Source organism: Patagioenas fasciata, chromosome 1 (genome assembly GCF_037038585.1).
Source record: "Patagioenas fasciata isolate bPatFas1 chromosome 1, bPatFas1.hap1, whole genome shotgun sequence".
In the NCBI taxonomy this organism is placed as follows: domain Eukaryota; kingdom Metazoa; phylum Chordata; class Aves; order Columbiformes; family Columbidae; genus Patagioenas; species Patagioenas fasciata.
Window position 1 is genome coordinate 2218900 of NC_092520.1, and position 21270 is coordinate 2240169.

The 21270-nt window shown below is 52.3% G+C and overlaps 1 protein-coding gene across 1 annotated transcript; it reads right to left on the minus strand.

Moving 5' to 3' along the window:
* Positions 1–364: 364 nt before the first annotated feature.
* Positions 365–21192, minus strand: XRRA1 (X-ray radiation resistance associated 1). The gene is made up of 18 exons (XM_071813383.1): positions 21145–21192; positions 17753–17862; positions 16529–16677; positions 16289–16360; positions 15639–15711; positions 14869–14966; positions 12699–12832; positions 11023–11121; positions 9402–9661; positions 8742–8791; positions 7860–7976; positions 6552–6645; positions 5249–5367; positions 4556–4816; positions 3136–3301; positions 2896–3008; positions 1659–1764; positions 365–699 (listed from the first exon to the last, which is right to left on the minus strand). Exons 2-18 carry the CDS (start codon positions 17844–17846, stop codon positions 458–460), a joined length of 2247 nt encoding a protein of 748 aa, XP_071669484.1. The 5' UTR covers positions 17847–17862; positions 21145–21192; the 3' UTR covers positions 365–457.
* Between the last annotated feature and the right edge of the window lie 78 nt (positions 21193–21270).

Below are 21270 nucleotides of genomic sequence, written 5' to 3' on the forward strand. Positions count from 1 at the left end.
AGGACAGAGCGATGCTGGGACGGCACGCGAGGGCTGAGCGAACCAGGGAGGTCCTATCAATTTGTCATTAACAATGACGCTGCTGCTCACCCTCAAGCCCTACTTGTATGAGCCCCATCACGAGCCGCGCTCATCACGGGACAGGGCAGTCACAGCGCTCCCTATTCTCTTCCAGTCCCCCAAAAACGCAGAAGTTTTTCCAACAAGGCGGTTTTTGTGCAGGGATGGGATTTTCCAGGAACTGTAGAGCACAACAGCGAGCGCACGTTGTTTTCAGGTATCGGTGCTTTCAAGGTGGAAGCTGCCTCCTGAAAAGCTGAATCTTGTCACCAACACTTGATTTTTCCAACCTCAGGAAGGGGAAACATGGTTTTGAACAAGTCACAAAACAACATACGTTTTATCCAGGAGGACCAAGGTGTGGGATGCTTTATTAAACCCCAGCCTATAGCGCAGACTAAACTTTGGGCACCTTCTTGGCCACGCTTTTTGCCGGCAGCCGGAGCTGTTTGGGGTTCCCCTGCTTGGACGTTGCTGCTGCGAGAAGAGCTTTGATCACCTGCTCCTCATCCGACGGCTCAGCCACCTTCTCGCCGAGGGTTGCCGGGGGGATCTGGAACATCTCCTGGAATTCTCTCATCAGCCTCCGCGCCTCCCGGTACGCCCTGGGGCTGCATTTCTTCTTCTGCAAAACGGATGCTGGAAAAGGTGCGAGTGGAGGGATGAGACAGCTCCTGAGCTGCAGTGTTTGATCTTCCCTCTTACAGCTCCACCCGCCAGTGGCCGCAGGTCCCTCCTTGTCCCCGCAGCGTGGGGTATGTCACTGGGGCAGGGACACAATGGTGGCTGCTGGGATCCTGGCACCCACACGAAACATGGGAGCCACAAAAGCAAAACCACTGCTGGGCCTGAGTAACTCAAGAGTGAAGAGACGTGATGGGTTCAGGCTGACCAGTGGATTTTACTGTAACCTGCAAAAGTGCCTCATTTTCTTGCCTGTCATCCCCTGCTCTTCCCTCTTTAGTGCAAGGAAAAGAAAGAAGTACCAGGCAGTAGCCAGCTCCTGCTTGCACTACCACTTCAGGATTGTATAGAATCATAGAACCATTTTGGTTGGAAAAGCCCCTCAAGATCATTGAGTCCAACCATTCCCCCACCCCTGGCACTGCCCCATGTCCTGAGAACCTCATGTCCGTCTGTCCAGCCCTCCAGGGATGGTGACTCCAGCACTGCCCTGGGCAGCCTGTTCCAATGCCCCACAGCCCTTTGGGGAAGAAATTGTTCCCACATCCAACCTCAACCTCCCCTGGCGCAACTTGAGGCCGTTTCCTCTGCTCCTGGCGCTTGTTCCTGGGGAGCAGAGCCCGACCCCCCTGGCTCCAAGCTCCTTTCAGGCAGTTCAGAGATCAGAAGGTCTCCCCTCAGCTCCTGTTCTCCAGCTGAACCCCCCAGGTGCCTCAGCCGCTCCCATCACACTTGTGCTCCAGCCCCTTCCCCAGCTCCGTTCCCTTCTCTCAACTCGCTCCAGCACCTCAAGGGTTTTCTTGGTGGGAGGGATATATGTTGAGATGGGACGTATGTTCAGAGGGGTTTATGTTCAGATCTGCCTCTGCCTCTGCGGTGCCATCACAGGAGAGACCAAGAACACAACAACGTACCCAAGGGGACTTCAGTGAAGGTCGAGGCGTTTCCCATGGCCGTCAGGATTCCTTCCAGGACCTCTGCTCTCGTCTGTTGGGCAGGAGGGCCTGGCATCCTCCCACGCTGCAAGGAAAGTCAAGAGGATGCAGAGCATCTTCCCCCCACCCTCCAGGCTGATGATCCCTCGCCTCCTTTTCCTCCCCCTTCTCCCAGATTAACAAGAGCCCATGGTTTTGCATGAGGTAGGTGAGACAGTCGTGGGGTTTTTTTGGTGCAGTTTAGACACCAATTTAAGACTATTATAGAATAGTTTGGGTTGGAAGGGACCTCCAAAGCTCCCCCAGTGCCACCCCTGCCATGACAGGGACATCTTCACCAGCTCAGGTTGCTCAGAGCCCCGTCCAGCCTGGCCTGGGATGTCTCCAGGGATGGTTCATCCACCACCTCTCTGCCCAGCCTGGGCCAGGCTCTCACCACCCTCAGGGCCAGCAATTTCTTCCTCATGTCTGGCCTGAGTTTCCCCTCCTTTAGTTTCAAACCATCACCCCTTGTCCTATCACAACAGGCCTTGCTCAAAAGTCTATCCCCATCTTTCTTCTCGACCCCTTTTAGGTCCGGAAAGGCTGCACTAAGGTCTCCCCAGAGCTTCTGTTCTCCAGGCTGAACACCCCAACTCTCTCAGCCTGTCCTCCCAGCAGAGCTGTTCCAGCCTTGGATCATTCTTGGGAAGTACAAAGGATTCAGGCACTATAGTTCTACCACAACCCATGCTGCAGACCCAGCTCCGTGACCATTTCCTCCACCTCCCTCAGGACAGGGCTGGTTTTCTCCAGGACGATGGTGACGAGCAGTGACCCCCGTGCTGCTCAGGGGCTCACATGGCTCTTGGCCATTTCCTGGTGTGCTGAGCTGCCCCATTCCTGGTAGATGCCACAAGCCCGGAGACATCCCAGGCCAGGCTGGACAGGGCTCTGAGCAACCTGAGCTGGTGAAGATGTCCCTGCTCATGGCAGGGGTGGCACTGGGGGAGCTGGGAAGGTCCCTTCTGAATCAAACCGTTCTGTGATTCCATGATTTTGTGATCCCAGCAGGTGGGTTCCCATGGAGGCTGCACACACCACACCATGAGTGAGAGAGAACAGTGAGACGCCGGGATCGGGAACTGATGCCAAGCTCAGGCTCTCAGGATCCATCCAAACACGTGGGTTGATCCACACACACAACCATTCTCCCTTTGCAGCTTCAGTTCTTCACCTTTTTCCGAGGCACGTAGGGCTTTTGTACACTGTCCAGTCGTGGCTTGGCGTCCCGGTAAACCAGGGGATGCTTCAGGATGTAGTACAGCGCTTGCACATTCTTCTGTATCCCTGCAAAACAGAGGGAAAATGCGACAATAAAAGCCCTTACTGCTTCTTTCTTGGTCAGGGTGGACCGCACCATCCATCAATCTGCCAAGGTTTTTCGAAGCAAGAGCTCTCTGCTGTTGTCACTCACCAACTGGCTCGATAAAATCTGGGTCTGTGTCCCCACCAAGCAGTTCCTCGTAGCCTTTGTATCGCTCTGGAACCACCTGGGAGCTTCCATCCTCATTCTGCTCACTCGTCTTCTCCGGCTTGCCCTCTGCCATGGGTCTGGGCAGGGATGTGGCCACATCCTCCACCTCAAAGCAGCAAAAGAAAATCATTCACAACAGCTGATAGAATCAGCCAGAGCCTGTCCTGCTGTGGCCAGTGGTCTCCTGCGGTGACACCAAGCCACACAGCCACCACCTCATCCCATCTCTGCTCAGCGGGACCAGGAGAGAGAGGGGCCATCCCCATGCCAGTGCAGCTGGTTTTTTTCCTCCAAATAATCCCAAGATATTCAGGGAAATCAAGTCTGAAAGCTGCCCTGGTGAGCACTAGAAGGGAGTTTTCCAGCAGATGCTGTAGGGAAAATGCTGAACTAATGAGCTCCTGCAGTTGGGGCTACACACCAAGCAGGACAGCCTTGTGTCCCCCTGAGAAACAGGCCACCAATTAATGGTCATGGCGTTGCATTTATACATAGAATCATAGAATCATTTGGGTTGGAAGAGAGCCTCAAGATCATCGAGTCCAATCATTAACCCAGCCCTGGCACTGCCCCATGTCCTGAGAACCTCATGTCTGTCTGTCCAGCCCTCCAGGGATGGTGACTCCAGCACTGCCCTGGGCAGCCTGTTCCAATGCCCCACAGCCCTTTGGGGAAGACATTGTTCCCCACATCCAACCTCAACCTCCCCTGGCGCAACTTGAGGCCGTTTCTTCTGCTCCTGGCGCTTGTTCCTGGGGAGCAGAGCCCGACCCCCCCTGGCTCCAAGCTCCTTTCAGGCAGTTCAGAGATCAGAAGGTCTCCCCTCAGCTCCTGTTCTCCAGCTGAACCCCCCAGGTCCCTCAGCTGCTCCCATCACACTTGTGCTCCAGCCCCTTTCCCAGCTCCGTTCCCTTCTCTCAGCTCACTCCAGCACCTCAAGGCCTTTCTTGGCATGAGGGGCCCAAAACTGCCCCCAGGATTCAAGGTTTGGCCTCCTCAGGTCCCAGCACAGGGACGGTCACTGCCCTGGGCCTGCTGGCCACACCAGTGCTGGTCCCAGCCGGGATGCTGGTGGCCTCTTGGCCACCTGGGCACACGCTGGCTCATGTTCAGCCGCTGGCACCAACACCCCCAGCTCCTTTTCCGCCGGGCACTTTCCAGCCGCTCTTCCCCGAGCCTGTAATGTTGCTTCTTGCTAATTGTTCCTTCCTGAAACCTCTTGCAGCGCAAGGAGGGTTGGTTATAACCACTGGTGCCCGCGGTGTGTTCACACCATTCAATCATATAGGAAACAAAGATTCATCTATGGACCATTTCTGGACAAGCCCTGCAGTCCGGAATGCTGACAGCCTGTCCTCACCTGTGTCATGAAGAAAGATGCAACGTCCTCCTCAGCTGGGCCAGGAGAAGGCCTGGAGTCACCTTCCTCTTCCTCCAGTGTCATCTGCTGTCTGCCAGTTGGGGTTGTGGAGCTGATGGGGGACAGCAGCCGGGCTGGACTGGGAGCTGCAGCATCTCTTGCAGTCTCCATCGCAGCTGGGAGCGGTTTGCACAAAAAGGTCTTGACAGGAGCTTCCAGCATCAGCGTCTGTTTCGTGACTTTGGGGAGATGCGACGTGACCTGGAGGGGACACAATAGATGTCCACACACGCTGCCATGAATGTCAGTGTGGGGTGGGGTCCAGCGGCTGGATGTTTGTCCTGATGGGACAGGGAATTCCAGGGCAGCCCTGGCTCCAGGGCCAACCCAGCAGCAGCTTCAGTCCCATCGGATCACTCAGCTGAGGTCGATGAGCAGGACTGAACTCTGTGAAAAACCCAGCCTGGGGCAGCAATACGGGGGTGGTTGGACTCCCCAGCCTCATCCTGAGCAAAATATCCCCAAACCTTCCCACCCTTCCAGCCCTGCTGGGATCCATGTGTCTCACCAGCTCTTCCTGAGCTCCCCAGCAAGTCTGTTCCTGGGCAATCCAGCCCTGAGTATTACAGCAAGGGTTTAATCCCCGCCTTAGGCAGGAAAAACCCAACGCTCCCGCGACATATCTCCCCTTACCTTGCGACTGGCTTTGAGAGGGATGGAGAAGTGTCTCCTCCTCGTGGCTACACTCTTCTGTCGGACAAGTTTAATCCCCAGATTGTGCTGGAGGAGCTGGGTCAGCAGAGGCGGCTGCCCTGAAGGAGCAGAAGTTGCCCAGTGCTGCAGGCAGCCAGCACAAAGCTCGGCTCACTGTGCCAACTAACCCCATGGCACTGCCCAAGGACCAGAGTAGAAGTCACCTGGTGTTGTAGGGAGATATTTTAGCCCTAAGGACATAACTGGACTGAGCTACGTGCCACGCAGGCCGGAGGAGCATCCCTGACCTGTTTTATTTACTAGTGTACACGTCACTTGTGCAGGGAGCAGTAACAGTGCAACGTTTCATCAGCATCCTTTTGGCTACAGCCAAACGTCACCTACCAAGGCCACAGGGACACCTGGAGCAGGTTCAGACAAACCCTTTGTGGGATAAAAAACATTTGGGGAGTAAAATTTACCCTGAGACTGCACTGCCTCAGCCACAGACGGGCTGTTATGGACTTTGATGGGGCTGGGAGTAGCAGGAGGGCACTTATAGAATAATTTGGGTTGGAAAAGACCCTCAAGATCATCGAGTCCAACTGTTCCCCCACCCCTGGCACTGCCCCATGTCCTGAGAACCTCATGTCTGTCTGTTCAACACTCCAGGGATGGTGACTCCAGCACTGCCCTGGGCAGCCTGTTCCAATGCCCCACAGCCCTTTGGGGAAGACATTGTTCCCCACATCCAACCTCAACCTCCCCTGGCACAACTTGAGGCTATTTCCTCTGCTCCTGGCGCTTGTTCCTGGGGAGCAGAGCCCGACCCCCCTGGCTCCAAGCTCCTTTCAGGCAGTTCAGAGATCAGAAGGTCTCCCCTCAGCTCCTGTTCTCCAGCTGAACCCCCCAGGTCCCTCAGCCGCTCCCATCACACTTGTGCTCCAGCCCCTCACCAGCTCCGTTCCCTTCTCTCAACTCGCTCCAGCACCTCATAGGCCTTTCTTGGCATGAGAGGCCCAAAACTGACCCTAGGATTTGAGGTTTGACCTCCCCAGTACCCAGCACAGAGGACAGTCACTGCCCTGGTCCTACAATTAACAGCATTTGCAAGACCAGTGCTCATGTGCATTGCTCTTTAGAGAGAAGCAATGATTAAACCACCTCACTGAAGGCCTGGGCCAAGGCCAGCACGGCAGGAGTGTCCAAACACCGAAAGGCAATGCTGTCCCTGTCCCAGAGATCTAAACATGAAGGAAGGACAAAGCAGGAGTCTCTGCACAGAGCCAGGCTCACACTGTACCTCTCCGGGTGGTGGTGAGAGGGTTGTTGTGAAACGTCAGCTCCTTCAGGCACGGGAAGAAAGCCACGGGTAAGAGAGCTGTCTCATCTGCGATCTGCAGGATAAAATATAATTTATTGTTTGCTCTAAGCATTGAGTCATGCCAGAGGCTGTAGAGTTTCATCCCAACCCTCCTACCAAAATGCATCTCTCCAGTGCTCGTAAGAGCTGCAAGTTAAAGAGGCAGAAAATGTCTTGCCTCTCCACCCTGCAGTCCAAACCACAACCTGGGAAGGGCACAGCAGCCAAAAACCAGCTCACCAACAAGGCAGTGACCTAAAACAAGGTGACAACACATGGGGAAAGGCAGCAAAGCTCACTTTGCAAGCAAGCAGAGCCGCAACGTCACGTCCCAAGGGGATGCCACTCGCTGAGTCGCGATAACTCAGCTCTGCCATCTCACCCGGCTGGGAATCAGCCTGAGTTAAGTGCTGGGCAACAGCCAAAAGCACCATGAAGGGGAGGTTAAATGAACACGTTACTTGTCTGTTGGGGCACACAGAGAACCCAGTGTGACTCAGGAGATTGGTATAACCTGGCACTAAATCAGCACTAAGTTCTCAATGAGACATCACCATCCACCATGCAGCTCCAGCAAAGGATCAGTCCAAGGGGAGAGCACTTATAGAATCACAGAATCATTTTGGTTGGAAAAGACCCTCAAGATCATCGAGTCCAACCGTTCCCCCACCCCTGGCACTGCCCCATGTCCCTGAGAACCTCATCTCCGTCTGTCCAACCCTCCAGGGATGGTGACTCCAGCACTGCCCTGGGCAGCCTGTTCCAATGCCCCACAGCCCTTTGGGGAAGAAATTGTTCCCCACATCCAACCTCAACCTCCCCTGGCGCAACTTGAGGCCGTTTCCTCTGCTCCTGGCGCTTGTTCCTGGGGAGCAGAGCCCGACCCCCCCTGGCTCCAAGCTCCTTTCAGGCAGTTCAGAGATCAGAAGGTCTCCCCTCAGCTCCTGTTCTCCAGCTGAACCCCCCAGGTCCCTCAGCTGCTCCCCAGCACACTTGTGTTCCAATGATCCTTCACGTATCCCATTTTCTGATTAAATCCCCAAATATGCAGGTAATTTCACTCCCTGAATAGGCATCCTGTCCCCTCTGGGAGATCCTGGATATGTGATACATCCCCATGGGTTGGCAGACAGACAGAGCCAGGGAGAGCTGTGCCCTTTTGCAGCAGTACCTGAAGGCCAGGGCTGTCTCCCAGGGAACAAGCAGCTGAATATTTACATTTATTCAGAGTCACAAGACCCAAATCACCTTGTTGAAGGCCAAGCTGAGGTGCTTCAGCTGAGGAAAAGGAGCACAAAGGTCCCTGTGTGTGGCAGGAGCCGGCAAAGTCTTAGAAGCAGTTTGGTCTCCTTCCCTAGGAGCAACCTTCAAGAGAGGAGGAAGAGGGTGAGCAGAGACACGGCTCAGGGGCTCTGGTGGCAGGAGACACCCCCAGTGACAGGACACCACCACCCTGAACCCAAACACAGCTCTAATTTGAAAAGATTTTTTGTTCAGATTAACTTTGGAGATTGCCTGGTGGCAGCTTGCTCTGGCTTCTGTGTTGCTGTGGAAGCTCTGCGGGGAGTCACAACAAATGCACCAAATTCCCATCATCCAGCACTGAAAACGTGCGTGGACTCAAGAGGAAGCAGCTGAGCTCTCAGAGAGAGTGTGTGTGTGTGCATGCGTGTGCTACCCTAAAACATCCTGCGAGAGCTCAGCATCTCTGAAGCTCAGCCCCTTACTCAAGTTCTAATAAAAATCAGCATATTTGGCTTCAAGCACTCGATTCTGAATGAGCATGACATACATAAATCCGAGGGGAAAAGATTACAGTGTTAGGAATGAATAAACTCTCTTCAGTCCCCATCTGAGCCACAGAACATGCTTCCCTGTGCAGGGAGGGCACACAGTCACAAGCAAATGGTGACCCAGCTTTTATTTGAAAGTCATGTAAGTCTAAGCTCCAGTGTCCCTTCATTACAGGAAAATTTGCTCCTGATCTTCCCAATGAGAGACAATACTCACTGTAAAGCTTTGCAGGCACCCAGGGTCCCAGCTGTATCCACAGGCTGATTGAAACTCAGCTGACGGATTTTGGAAGGGAAGTTTTGGAACTCACACCCCCAAAATCACATATCAGCCAACAGTTCTTACCGGCGCCAGGCATTCCCAAGAGTCAGAATTCCAAACAAGCTCTGCAATGAAACACAAAGGGAGGGTTTCTATGTGAAGCCATGGCAAGGCTGGAATTATCCTGATAAAACAAATCAGCATCAGGCAGGATCTGGTTCAGTGGCAAGACGTGCCCAAGGTGAGGGGAGTTCAGTCCCACCACTTGGTGACAGCCCCATCGCTCCAGGTGAGTTGCGCCAGGGGAGGTTGAGGTTGGATCTGAGGAACAATTTCTTCCCCAAAGGGCTGTGGGGCATTGGAACAGGCTGCCCAGGGCAGTGCTGGAGTCACCATCCCTGGAGGGTTGGACAGACGGACATGAGGTTCTCAGGACATGGGGCAGTGCCGGGGTTGGGTTAACAGTTGGACTTTATGATCTTGAGGGTCTTTTCCAACCAAAATATTCTGTGATTTTGTGTCCAGTAAGCTTCCAGTAATTATAGAGGGACTGTACAGGTTAGTTCAGATGTCTAAAAAGGTTCCGTGCATCCCTCCCTGACTGTTTTAATTTTGTCAAGCTGCTTCGCTCACCAGCAAACATCGAGCAGATCCTCACCCTGACATCACTGGGCTCTCTCCCACTGAAATCCCCCACAGTTTCAGTGCAGGCAGGGAGAAGCAGGAGCTGCTCACCCGTCCTGTCTGGATCCATGCCGTTCTGTGATGTGACAGATCCAAACTGTCCTTTCTTCACTTCCAGCTCTGCTGGCACCTCCGTGTCCTCCTGCTGCGGTGGCTGGGGCTGATGCCAGAGGCTGCTCAGGGATTTGTACCACTCTGCCCTGAAGCTGCCGCCATCCAGCGCCGGGTGGAGAAAGAACTGCCTGCTCTCCGCTTGGTGCAGGTAGGGGACAGCCGAAATCCTGTTCCTGTCCAGATTCAGCTCTCTCAGGCTGTTGGAAGAGAAAATGTGTGAGAAACTCCATGGGTGCTATCAGCGTACGCACGAGCCATCTGTTCACCCCAGCACTTGCAGGGCAGGGAGCTCAAACTCCACCTGCCACCTCACTGGGCTTCCCAGCAGCAGAGCGGAGGTGTTTGCGACATTGAGGGGTAGGAAGGCTCTGCAGAGAGATCCGGCCTGGCTGGATCAATGGGCTGAGGCCAATTGTCTGAGGTTCACCAAGGCCAAGTGCCAGGTCCTGCACTGGGGTCACAGCAACCCCAGGCAGCGCTACAGGCTCGGGGAAGAGCGGCTGGAAAGTGCCCGGCGGAAAAGGAGCTGGGGGTGTTGGTGCCAGCGGCTGAACATGAGCCAGCGTGTGCCCAGGTGGCCAAGAGGCCACCAGCATCCTGGCTGGGACCAACACTGGTGTGGCCAGCAGGCCCAGGGTAGTGACCGTCCCTGTGCTGGGACCTGGGGAGGCCAAACCTTGAATTCTGGGGCCAGTTTTGGGCCCCTCACACCAAGAAAGGCCTTGAGGTGCTGGACCGAGTTGAGAGAAGGAAACGGAGCTGGGAAAGGGGCTGGAGCACAAATGTGACGGGAGCGGCTGAGGGACCTGGGGGGTTCAGCTGGAGAACAGGAGCTGAGGGGAGACCTTCTGATCTCTGAACTGCCTGAAAGGAGCTTGGAGCCAGGGGGGTCGGGCTCTGCTCCCCAGGAACAAGCACCAGGAGCAGAGGAAACGGCCTCAAGTTGTGCCAGGGGAGGCTGAGGTTGGATGTGGGGAACAATTTCTTCCCCAAAGGGCTGTGGGGCATTGGAACAGGCTGCCCAGGGCAGTGCTGGAGTCACCATCCCTGGAGGGTTGGACAGACGGACATGAGGTTCTCAGGGACATGGGGCAGTGCCAGGGGTGGGGAACAGTTGGACTCAATGATCTTGAGGGTCTTTTCCAACCAAAATGATTCCATGAGCCTGTGAATCACAAGACCCCACATTAAACAGAGGGAGCTGATCTGCAGCCTTTCCTAGTGCTGCTGTGCTCAAATAAAGGTTGAATCTGGGGCGAAGAAGGGAAAACGCAGAAAGCAATTGCCTTTTGTCAAATCAGAGTTGGAGGTCAGCAAACATGCAGGGCAGGAGCTGAATTACCAGCCACCTGCCGGGTTTGGCCAGCTCGTGCTTTGCAGCAGGCTGTGTGCTTCCATTCAGTCCCATTTGCAAGACTAGAGAGACTAAACAGGGAATTTTCTGAGTGAATCACAAAGATTTTGTTTTTCATTTGAAGCTGGCTACTGTACAGCAGCTGACAGAGGCAGCTGCCAGCCCCCAAACGCCAGAGCCATCTGCTGCCAGGTGCATCCTTACCTGCACAGATGAGACAGGCTCACAAAGACGCTCGGGTCTGACAGGCGATTGTCATCCAGCGACAAGACCTCCAGAGATGGAAACCTGGAATGAGCAGAGCTGCGAATACAAAGAGGTTCATCAATAACATGCTCAAGCAAAGACAGGTGAAAAATACGTAATTTGCTGTCATTGGGGGAAGATGTATCCACTGGGAGACTGGGCTGGGGCTGTTTTCATTCTTTTAATAGAAAAATGATAAATTCAGTCTAAATTGGATCAGTGCAAAGGACTGTCCAGCTCAGCGTCTTATCTCCAAGTATGGCAAACAGTGGATACCTTGGCATGGCAGTTGTGCCTAAGCTGTACATGAGGGGTCTAATTAATGATGAATAAATAGCATCTTACATGGCTCAACCACCCAACAGGGCTGCTGAATCTCTGTCCAGAGGTTCCTCTCTAGCTGTCCAGCTGCTGGTGACAGAAGTCGACCTGGGTGATCTGGAGCTGAGGTGGGATAACACTTCCCTGCCACCCAGCACTGACCATGAGGTTATTTCATCTTCCAGTTTGCGAGGGAAGAGCTCTGCTGCCCACACTGATAAATTCCAGGCTGCCCACCCTCACTGGTCCAGAGAATCATAGAATGGTTTAGGTTGGAAGCGCCCTTCCCAGCTCCCCGAGTGCCACCCCTGCCATGAGCAGGGACATCTTCACCAGCTCAGGTTGCTCAGAGCCCCATCCAGCCTGGCTTGGGATATCTCCAGGGATGGGGCATCTACCACCTCTCTGGCCAACCTGGGCCAGGCTCTCACTACCCTCAGGGGCAGCAATTTCTTCCTCATGTCTGGCCTGAATCTCCCCTCCTTTAGTTTAAAACCATCACCCCTTGTCCTATTGCACCAGGCCCTGCTATAATGTTTGTCCCCATCTTTCTTCTTGGCACCTTTAAAGGCCGCACCAAGGTCTTCCTGGAGCTTCTCTTCTCCAGCTGAACACCCCAACTCTCTCAGCCTGTCCTCCCAGCAGAGCTGTTCCAGCCTCGCATCATTCCTGGGGCTCCTCTGGCCCCTCTCCAGCCGCTCCATGTGTGTCCTGTGCTGAGGACCCAGAGCTGGACCAGCACTGCAGGGGGGTCTCACCAGAGTGGAGCAGAGGGGCAGAATCCCCTCCGTCCACCTGCTGCTCACGCTGCTGGGGATGCAGCCCAGGACAGGGGTGGATTTCTGGGCTGCAAGCGCACGTTTCCAGCTCATGGCCAATCTTTCACCCCCAGCACGCCCAAGTCCTTCTCCTGGGGGCTGCTCTCCATCTCTCCATCCCCAGCCTGGACTGACACCAGGGGTTGCCCCGACACATGTGCAGGACCTTGCACTTCGCCTTGCTAAACCTCCTCCAGCTTGTCCAGGTCCCTCCGGATGGATCCCATCCCTCAGGTGTGTCAACTGCACCACTCAGCTTGGGGTCATCTGCAAGCTTGCTGAGTGTTCACTCGATCCCACTGTCTGTGTCATTGATAAAGATGTTAAACAGCACTGCTCCCCGTACGGATCCCTGAGGGACACCACTTCTTACTGGTGTCCGTCCAGACATTGAGTCATTGACCACTGCTCTGTCCATCACTCTTCCCAACTGCCAGGCACATCCCACCAGCAGCTCCCCACCAAACTGAAGCATCATTTGCTGTGGACACTTACTTCCATGAGCCTGCCAGGTCTGGAGGCAAAGATTGAAGCTTGTTGCCTGTTAAGCGAAGAACTTTGAGCTGGGACAAATCTCCCAGTGTCCAAATGTCTTGAGAGGACAAATTATTGTATGAGAGATCCAGATCCTGAAGGAAACAGAAGAAACAATCCTCTGGAGCAAAGGACATTGTATATTGGCTTTCGCCAGGGGGACATTAAATATTTAATGAGATTTTCAGTCATGCTACTACCCACCCTAGAGTGACTGTAGAGTCATTTTGGTTGGAAAAGACCCTCAAGATCATCGAGTCCAACTGTTAACCCACCCCTGGCACTACCCCATGTCCCTGAGAACCTCATCTCCATCTGTTCAACCCCTCCAGGGATGGTGACTCCAGCACTGCCCTGGGCAGCCTGTTCCAATGCCCCACAGCCCTTTGGGGAAGAAATTGTTCCCCACATCCAACCTCAGCCTCCTCTGGTGCAACTTGAGGCCCTTTCTTCTGCTCCTGGCGCTTGTTCCTGGGGAGCAGAGCCGACCCCCCCTGACTCCAAGCTCCTTTCAGACAGTTCAGAGATCAGAAGGTCTCCCCTCAGCTCCTGTTCTCCAGCTGAACTCCCCAGGTCCCTCAGCTGTTCCCATAACACTTGTGCTCCAGCCCCTCCCCAGCTCCGTTCCCTTCTCTCAACTCGGTCCAGCATCCCAAGGCCTTTTTTGACATGATGGGCCCAAAACTGGCCCCAGGATTCAAGGTGTGGCCTCCCCAGTGCCCAGTCCAGGGGAATGTGTGATGCTGTGAGCGTCTCTGACTTGCAGGGACTCATGGTGGGACACTGCACCTTGGCAGAAGTGCTCAGGGCTGGTCCCATGCTCACACATGCAACTCCTGGGACAATAGCCAAGAGAAAGTCAGAGAGCAGATGCTGCTGGAGCAAGGACAAGGGTTTCTGGGAGGAGTGAACAGGAGTAACTTTGCCCAGGGATTAAAATAGGCTGATTTCCCCAGAAGGAGCTAAAAGCTTTTTCAAAATCAATTTAATATGGATCACTCAGCCTTCCCAGGGCTGATTTCTCCAGGCTGTCAGCAAATGAGATCCCAGACATTGGTCATGGATAAAGCTGGGATCCATGGGAAGACAGCAGAAAGGGGAATTTAGGTGGGTCCCATCCCCACCTTTCGCTCATACAAAGGCACCAAGGGACGGATAGGATCATCCCTGGCCTCATGAGCCTTGGAAATTTGGTTCCCCATCACCTGGACACATGCCCACTAAGTCAAACCCCTCAGCAGGGTTAGCAACAGCACGTCAGAGAAACGTGGATTTGGGGATCTCCCAAAGCCTGCAGGCAGGAGGGAGGCTGGGATCTGAGTGTACGAAGCTGACAGCTGAGCCACCAGCAATTCTTTGAATAAAACAAGAAGAAAGAAACCTTTTAAGATGGAACTTTATGTTCAACAGCAATCAATAACCAGAAAAATCCAGGCAAGGACATGGCCTCAGAGAGCAAGCCTAGATAAGGTCAGTAGAGCTGAACTGGAGCCCAAGCTCCCTGTAGCAGAGACACAATCCAAACTGGGTGGAGAGGACAACTTGAACCATTATCCCAGGCATGGTTTCTTGTTCTTGGGATCTGCTGAGGACCACAGAGTGTCAGGGATGACACAAGTGGCTGACAGACCACAGAAAGGATTATGGAGAAACAAGGAGTCCTGTGGCAAGGAGGGGAGCGGCAGGGATCTGTGAGGAATTGCTCTGAGAGAGGGGACACAGCAGAAAGGACAACCCAGAGTCACGAGAATGCAGAAAGAGAATGACCCTGCAGTTTCAGAGAACTCTCATGGCAGGGACACACATCAACGCTACATGTAGGCCTCAGTCTGATGCTTGGGAGGAGATGAATTAGGTCTTGGATCCCCCTCATCTAGGGTGAGAGAAAATAGTCACAAGTTGTGCCAGGGGAGGCTGAGGTTGGATCTGGGGAACAATTTCTTCCCCAAAGGGCTGAGGGGCATTGGAACAGGCTGCCCAGGGCAGTGCTGGAGTCACCATCCCTGGAGGGCTGGACAGACAGAGAGGAGGTTCTCAGGGACATGGGGCAGTGCCAGGGTTGTGGTAATGGGTGGACTCGATGATCCTGAGGATCTTTTCCAGCCAAATTGATTATGTGATTCTATCTTACTTCCAAATGCAGGAAGTCTCCAGCGCTGATTTTCAGATTTCTTAGTCCATTCAAGGAAAGTTCTAGTTCCCGCAGTCCTGGAAACTTCCGAAACGGCTCTGCAAGGGTGGAAAATGTTTCAGTGAGTGAGGAACAGCAGTAACAGAACAAACCGTGTTTCACCAAGGTCTGGAATGGACCAAAACCAACAAGAATGAGAGCATTACTATAATCAGACGGCAAATTTGAAAGAAACTGCCCATTCAGATAGATGTTTGTCCATACAATACGTGATGCCCCATCGCTCCTCAGACATCTGGTTTGCTTTCATGCACTTGCTCCCACCACAGATTAGATCATTGTTTGAAGCCACTGAAGCCACATTTAGCTTATATGTTTTATTAGCTATTCAACGATTTCCCCTTTTCCTTCTTCAAATTAACTGAGCCCACAACACTGGATTTGGACTCACCTCCCAGCTCAACCATTAACTTTCTGAGCCTTTGGGACAAGTCGTTACATTATTTGATGCTTCTATACATTAAATGGGGATTTTTCTTTGTAAAGAGCTTGGTTTTCTAATAATGAAAAGGATGCCACAGTGGCGCACAATTATCGTTACAATAAAGGGAATTAATGCAAGGATTTCAGTTACAGGAAAGAAGCAATTTTATAAAGTGCTGCATGTGTATCTTAAATCTCTTTGTAAAGGTCTAGACCTTTGTTCAGACAAGCATAAGCTTCCCTGGGTTGAAAAGCGGTGTCTATTTTTTGGTAATGCAATCCCTTACCCAGTGTCAGCAGGTTCTCAGCAGCATTTATACAAGCAACGCAATCAAATTTCTCAAAATCTTCTTCTTTAGCCTGAAAAATACACGATGGAAGGGGGAAAATCATTCTGCTCCAGCCCTGAACTGGTCTAAAACAACTGGATTTTTCATTTTCTCAGGATGCATAAGTAATAGAACTCCCCATAGTTAGATCTTCATTTTTTTGCTGACAATGGAGAGCACCCTCAGAGTGTGTGTTTAATACACAGCTGCCTCAGTGACCAACATCCAGAAGACTTGGACATAGCTGAAAGAACCCTAAAAAGACACTAAGAACCCATCAGCAACTTATTGCAAGTTAGTTACGAACCCAAATAAAAGTCACTTCTCAAGGGAACCCAAAGAACTGCACTTTGTGAGGGGATGTAAGTGGGGAAGGGGCTACAGCTGATGAAGACCATGTTAATTTGGTAATGAAGACACAATTCAAAAGTTTGTAGGACAAATCATCCAAGCCCGTTCACAGCTGGCCGGCTCACCTTCCCCCGCGAGGAATATACCTGCATTTAACATGATTTTTCTCTGTTCTCTGGACTCTCATACGCTAATGCAGTAATTTTTTCAGCTTTTAAAGCAATTTCCCTAATGCTTATTGAGTTTCTGATACTCACCAAGACCAGATTTTGGTTGCTTATGTTCACAAAGCAAAGGTCAGATGGGTTCTTCAAATGGTGGTGCTTCATCTGGGGGTGGGGGGGGGATTGGGAAGAACGACAAATGATTAGTTTTGTATGTCACGTCCTGGGACCTGAGCCCCAAAACCAGCCCTTGGGTGCCCCCTAGGTGAGGGGGGCACCTGGTTCCTTGGATTGTAGGAAGGGGAGAAAATAACAGAAGAAATCTGCACTCACTAGAAATGGCTCATCTAGGACATTGTCTTCATTCTTTTCTTTTACAGAGGCAGAATCTGGGCGGTTTCTCCTCTGCTGTGGTGTCTTCCTGGTGGTCCCTTTCTCAGTCCAAGCCCTTGGGGTAGCTCTGTGTGCCAGCACCCAGCGCCCTGACACAAAAACAGACCAAGGCAGAGCCTTGATTTCAGCCCAGCGCTGCAATCCAGCACTTTAAAATCCCTTGCATAGGGAAATACTCAAGTATAAAAGCGCCAGCAACCATGAATTTAATGTAGGAACATTAAAGCTATAGCCAGAGCCATGGAAGAGTAAAAACATGGTATTTTATAGATGGTAATAGAGCCCTTGGTGGGCTGGAAGAACCTTCTGGAGATCTCCAGTCCAACCTCCCACCCAAAGCAGGACCATCAGCAAAGTCAGATCAGTCAGTTGCATCTTTGTTCAGCGACTTTGGATATTAGGAAACATTTCTTCACGGAAAGGGTTGTAAAGCACTGGAACAGGTTGCCCAGCGAAGTGATGAAGTCACCATCCCTGGCAGAGTTTAAAAGATGTATAGATGAGGTTCTTGGGGACATGGTTTAGCGCTAGATTTAGGTTATGATTCAATTCGATGATCTTAAGGGTCTCTTAAACTGAAATGATTCTATGATTCAACCACCTCCCAAGGTAACCTGGCCCAGAGCTGCACCTCCTCCCAGAGAAATTCCTTGTAACATCCAACCTAAACCTCCCAAGGAGAAATCTTTGCCTTAGTTATGCCATCTGTTACCATTAAGAGGAGTTTGTAGCTGTAAAGCCATCATCAGATCTCCCCTCAGACTCCTCTTGGCCAAACAAAACCAGCTCAGCACCCTCAGCATCTCCTAGAAGGTCCTACGCCCCTGACCAGCCTAGGAGATCTCTCTCCACCACTTCTCAAACGTTAGAAGTAATTTCTGCCATTTCTAAGCATTTAATAGATGTGACTCTCAAAGCCCTCATTTAATAGACACCCTAGACATCCTGCCCTCTTCATTTCAACGAAGTCTTAAATTATTTTAATCCTTTCTGGGCACTGTTTTAAGTTCTGTTATCTGCGTTATCAGCCGCAATGTTGATACAGGAAACCACAGCTGAATGTTCCCTCTATCTGCCCCAAAACCAGTGTGGGAGGTGGACCTGCCCCTATGGACACGATGTTATTCTGCAGGAAGAGTTTACCAGCAGTGCTCAAAGCATCACCTTCTTTACTTGCACGTAAAATGTTCCTGGCGGGGAAGCAGTTCGTTGCATAGTTGCTTTCATCCCCCATTTTATAGAGTTTTGTCATAGCCATCTTGACTGCAGCATTCCTGGGGAGAGTGGGGAAGAAATAAATGGGTTAAAATTTTTGCTGGTTCTAACATTGTAATACTTTGCTTTAAACAGCTCTTTTCAAGGGCGGCCACAAAAGAAGTGTCAGCCTGGAGGCAGAGGAACGCTGTCAAGGATGTGAGGAGCGTCATCTTCTAAAACAGAGAAATAAATGAGGTGCCAGGAGCGCGCACATGGTTTTACAGCTCAGGAGAGCAAAATGCAGCCACCGGAGTGTGTGTGTGTGAGTCAGACTGTGTGGATGACAACTCACAGGATTTCTGCTTTACCCCTCATTCCTCGTTCCCCCTGTCACTTGTGGTGACACCTGGCAAAGAACCACACCGGTCACCCCTCCTCAAACCTCAGAAATAAATGTCAAAGGTGCTACGTTGTTCTTATGCCGTGCCCTGTAGCAGGAGATGGTCTCCCAGTGCCGTCTGATGGTGTCTCCACACTCAGACACACTGATCTGACACAGAATCATCGAATCTCAGGATGGTTTGGGTTGGAACAGGTTGGTCCCAGCTCCCCCAGTGCCCCCTCTGCCATGACAGGGACATCTTCACCAGCTCAGGTTGCTCAGAGCCCCGTCCAGTCTGGCCTGGGATGTCTCCAGGGATGGTTCATCCACCACCTGTCTGCCCAACCTGGGCCAGGCTCTCACCACCCTCAGGGCAACAATTTCTTCCTCCTGTCCGGCCTGAATCTCCCTCCTTTAGTTTAAAACCATCACCCCTTGTCCTATGGCAACAAGCCCTGCTCAAAAGTCCCCCACGTCCCTCACTACGCCTAAACACACCTCGGCTTGCACAGCCCATGCCCTTCACACCCCAAAACACCGACACCCACGCACACCCCACACAAACACCCACACCCACAAACCCACTCCCCACACTGGCAGACACCCGCAGTGATGCACCCCCTGCACAAACACCCTCACACACCCCACATACACTTGCACCCACACACACCCCACACAAACACTCACGGACACACGCACACACCTCACAGACACCCACACTGTTGTACCCCCACACAAACACCTTCACACCCCACAAACACCCTCGCATACCACATGTACACCCACATCCATGTACCCCCACACCCATGTACCTCCACATACACCCTCACGCACCCTCACACACACCCACATCCATGTATCCTGACATGACCAACCTCGCACACCCCATATACAACCACAATGATGCCCACCCCTCACAAACACCATCACACACCCCAAATACACCCACAATGATGCACAGCCCCCACAGACACCCACACAAATACCCTCACACACCCCACATACACCCAAACCCATGTACCCCCAAACACCCACATACATCCTCACACCCCCCACATACATCCACACCCATGTACCCCCTCACAAACACCCTCACACACCCCACAGACAGCCACAATGATGCACAACCCCCACAAACACCTTCACACCTCCCACAGACACACCCACACACACCCCACACAAACACCCACGTATGCCCTCCCTCACACACCCCACACACCCCCACACAAACACCCTCACACAGCCCACAGACACCCACACAAACACCCTTACACACTCCACAGTCACCCACACCCACATACCCCCCACAAACACCCTCATACACACCCACAATGATGCATAACCCACACAAACACCCCACACACACCCCACAGACATCCACACAAACACCCTCGCACACCCACAGACACCCACACCCCTGTATCCCCACACAAATGCCCTCACAGGGACAGGAGTTGGACTGGATGATCCTTGTGGGTCCCTTCAAGCTCAGGACATTCCATGATTTATGATTTAGCAGAATAGTGATTGTTTGGTGTCTCACTAACAAACTACTAAGACCCTTCTCCAAGGAATTTATTTCTGTAAATATAAGCAGTTTCTGTAAGGGATGTAGAACAGCTCAGTAGCAAAACATGAAGAAAAGGGTTTGGTTTTAAGTCACTGGAATGTGATTGTTCGACATGTTGATGTATCTCAACTACATTAGTCACATCCAGGCGGAGACAAGTCTGTATCCATAAGCGCACCACAGATACACATTTTGACATTATATTTCACTGCTGTGACCTAACAGGGAGAATTTCAAGGGTCTGCAACTACGAATATACATCAGCACTTGCTAATGGGGGTTCTGGTTTAAGTTTAGTAAGGTACTAACCAGTCAATTCACCCTATTGTAGAGCTTTGCTACGAGTACTAAGATCTCGTTGTGTTTAACCTTGAAGGCGACAGTGAGATGATTTCCCGCAGCAGATCTGGGAATCCACCTACCGACCTCACCAAAACGATCACGAGTTAATTTAAAACTTCATGGATTTCCCTCTCTTAGACAGGCTCTGACTCTTTGGTGCAGCTCTGCAGAGGATTAAAACTTGAGGCAAGCTAATCCAAAATAGACGGAATCTGTAAGAAAGAAAACATGTGAGACCCACCAGTTTTCTGTGTTTGTATACACTGCATTTCAGTAAAAACAGTAAAGCCATCTCTGTTCAAATGTTCCAGATCCTAAACGACTGTGAAAATTTACCCTGAATCTTCAGTCCTAGGTAATTTAGATACATTTTTTCCCTTCTCCTTTGGTAATGTCCCTTTCCCAAAACCGTTAGTTATTAACTTGATTTTATCTTTATCCTTTCTATAAACAGCGGCCCACATTTGCCCTGCTTCGAAAGGCATGTCGTAAACTGTGTGTTTAAGGCCTGACACTAGAAATGTTGGACCTATTTCACACCTTCAGGTGGTCTGCAGATTTAAATTTGAAACCTTTCACGTTAGCTTAAAAGAAAGAATAACCCCACGTACACCCACAATGACGCACACCCCCCACAAACACCCTCACACAGCCCACAGACACCCGCTCCCCACAAACACCCTCACACACACCCCAAACACCCACAAACACCCTCACACAGCCCAATTATACCCATCCCCACCCCACACGAACACCCTCACACATTCCAAATACACTCACCCTCACTACACACACAAACGCGCTCACACATCGCACAGACACCTTCACGCACCCCAAATACACCCACGTGTCCCCACACAAACAGCCATGGACACCCCCCACATCCCACTCGCATACACATACACCCCGTACACCCCCCCACGACACCCCCCCACACACACCCCTCAACGACCATAGAGTTCACGGTCCTCCACGGCCCAGAGGAGGCCCGCACCCGTTTCCCCCTCACCCTCCCCGGCCCCCAGGCTGAAGCAGCCCAGCCGGGCAGCGCTGCCCGCCCCTCACCCCACAGCCCGGGGGTCTCCCCAGCCGCTCTCCCGTCCCCGCACCACAGCCGCCTCCTCCTCCTCCTCCCCTCTACGACGCCTCATCGCCATAGCAACACCGAACGCGGGGGGGTGAGACGAACTA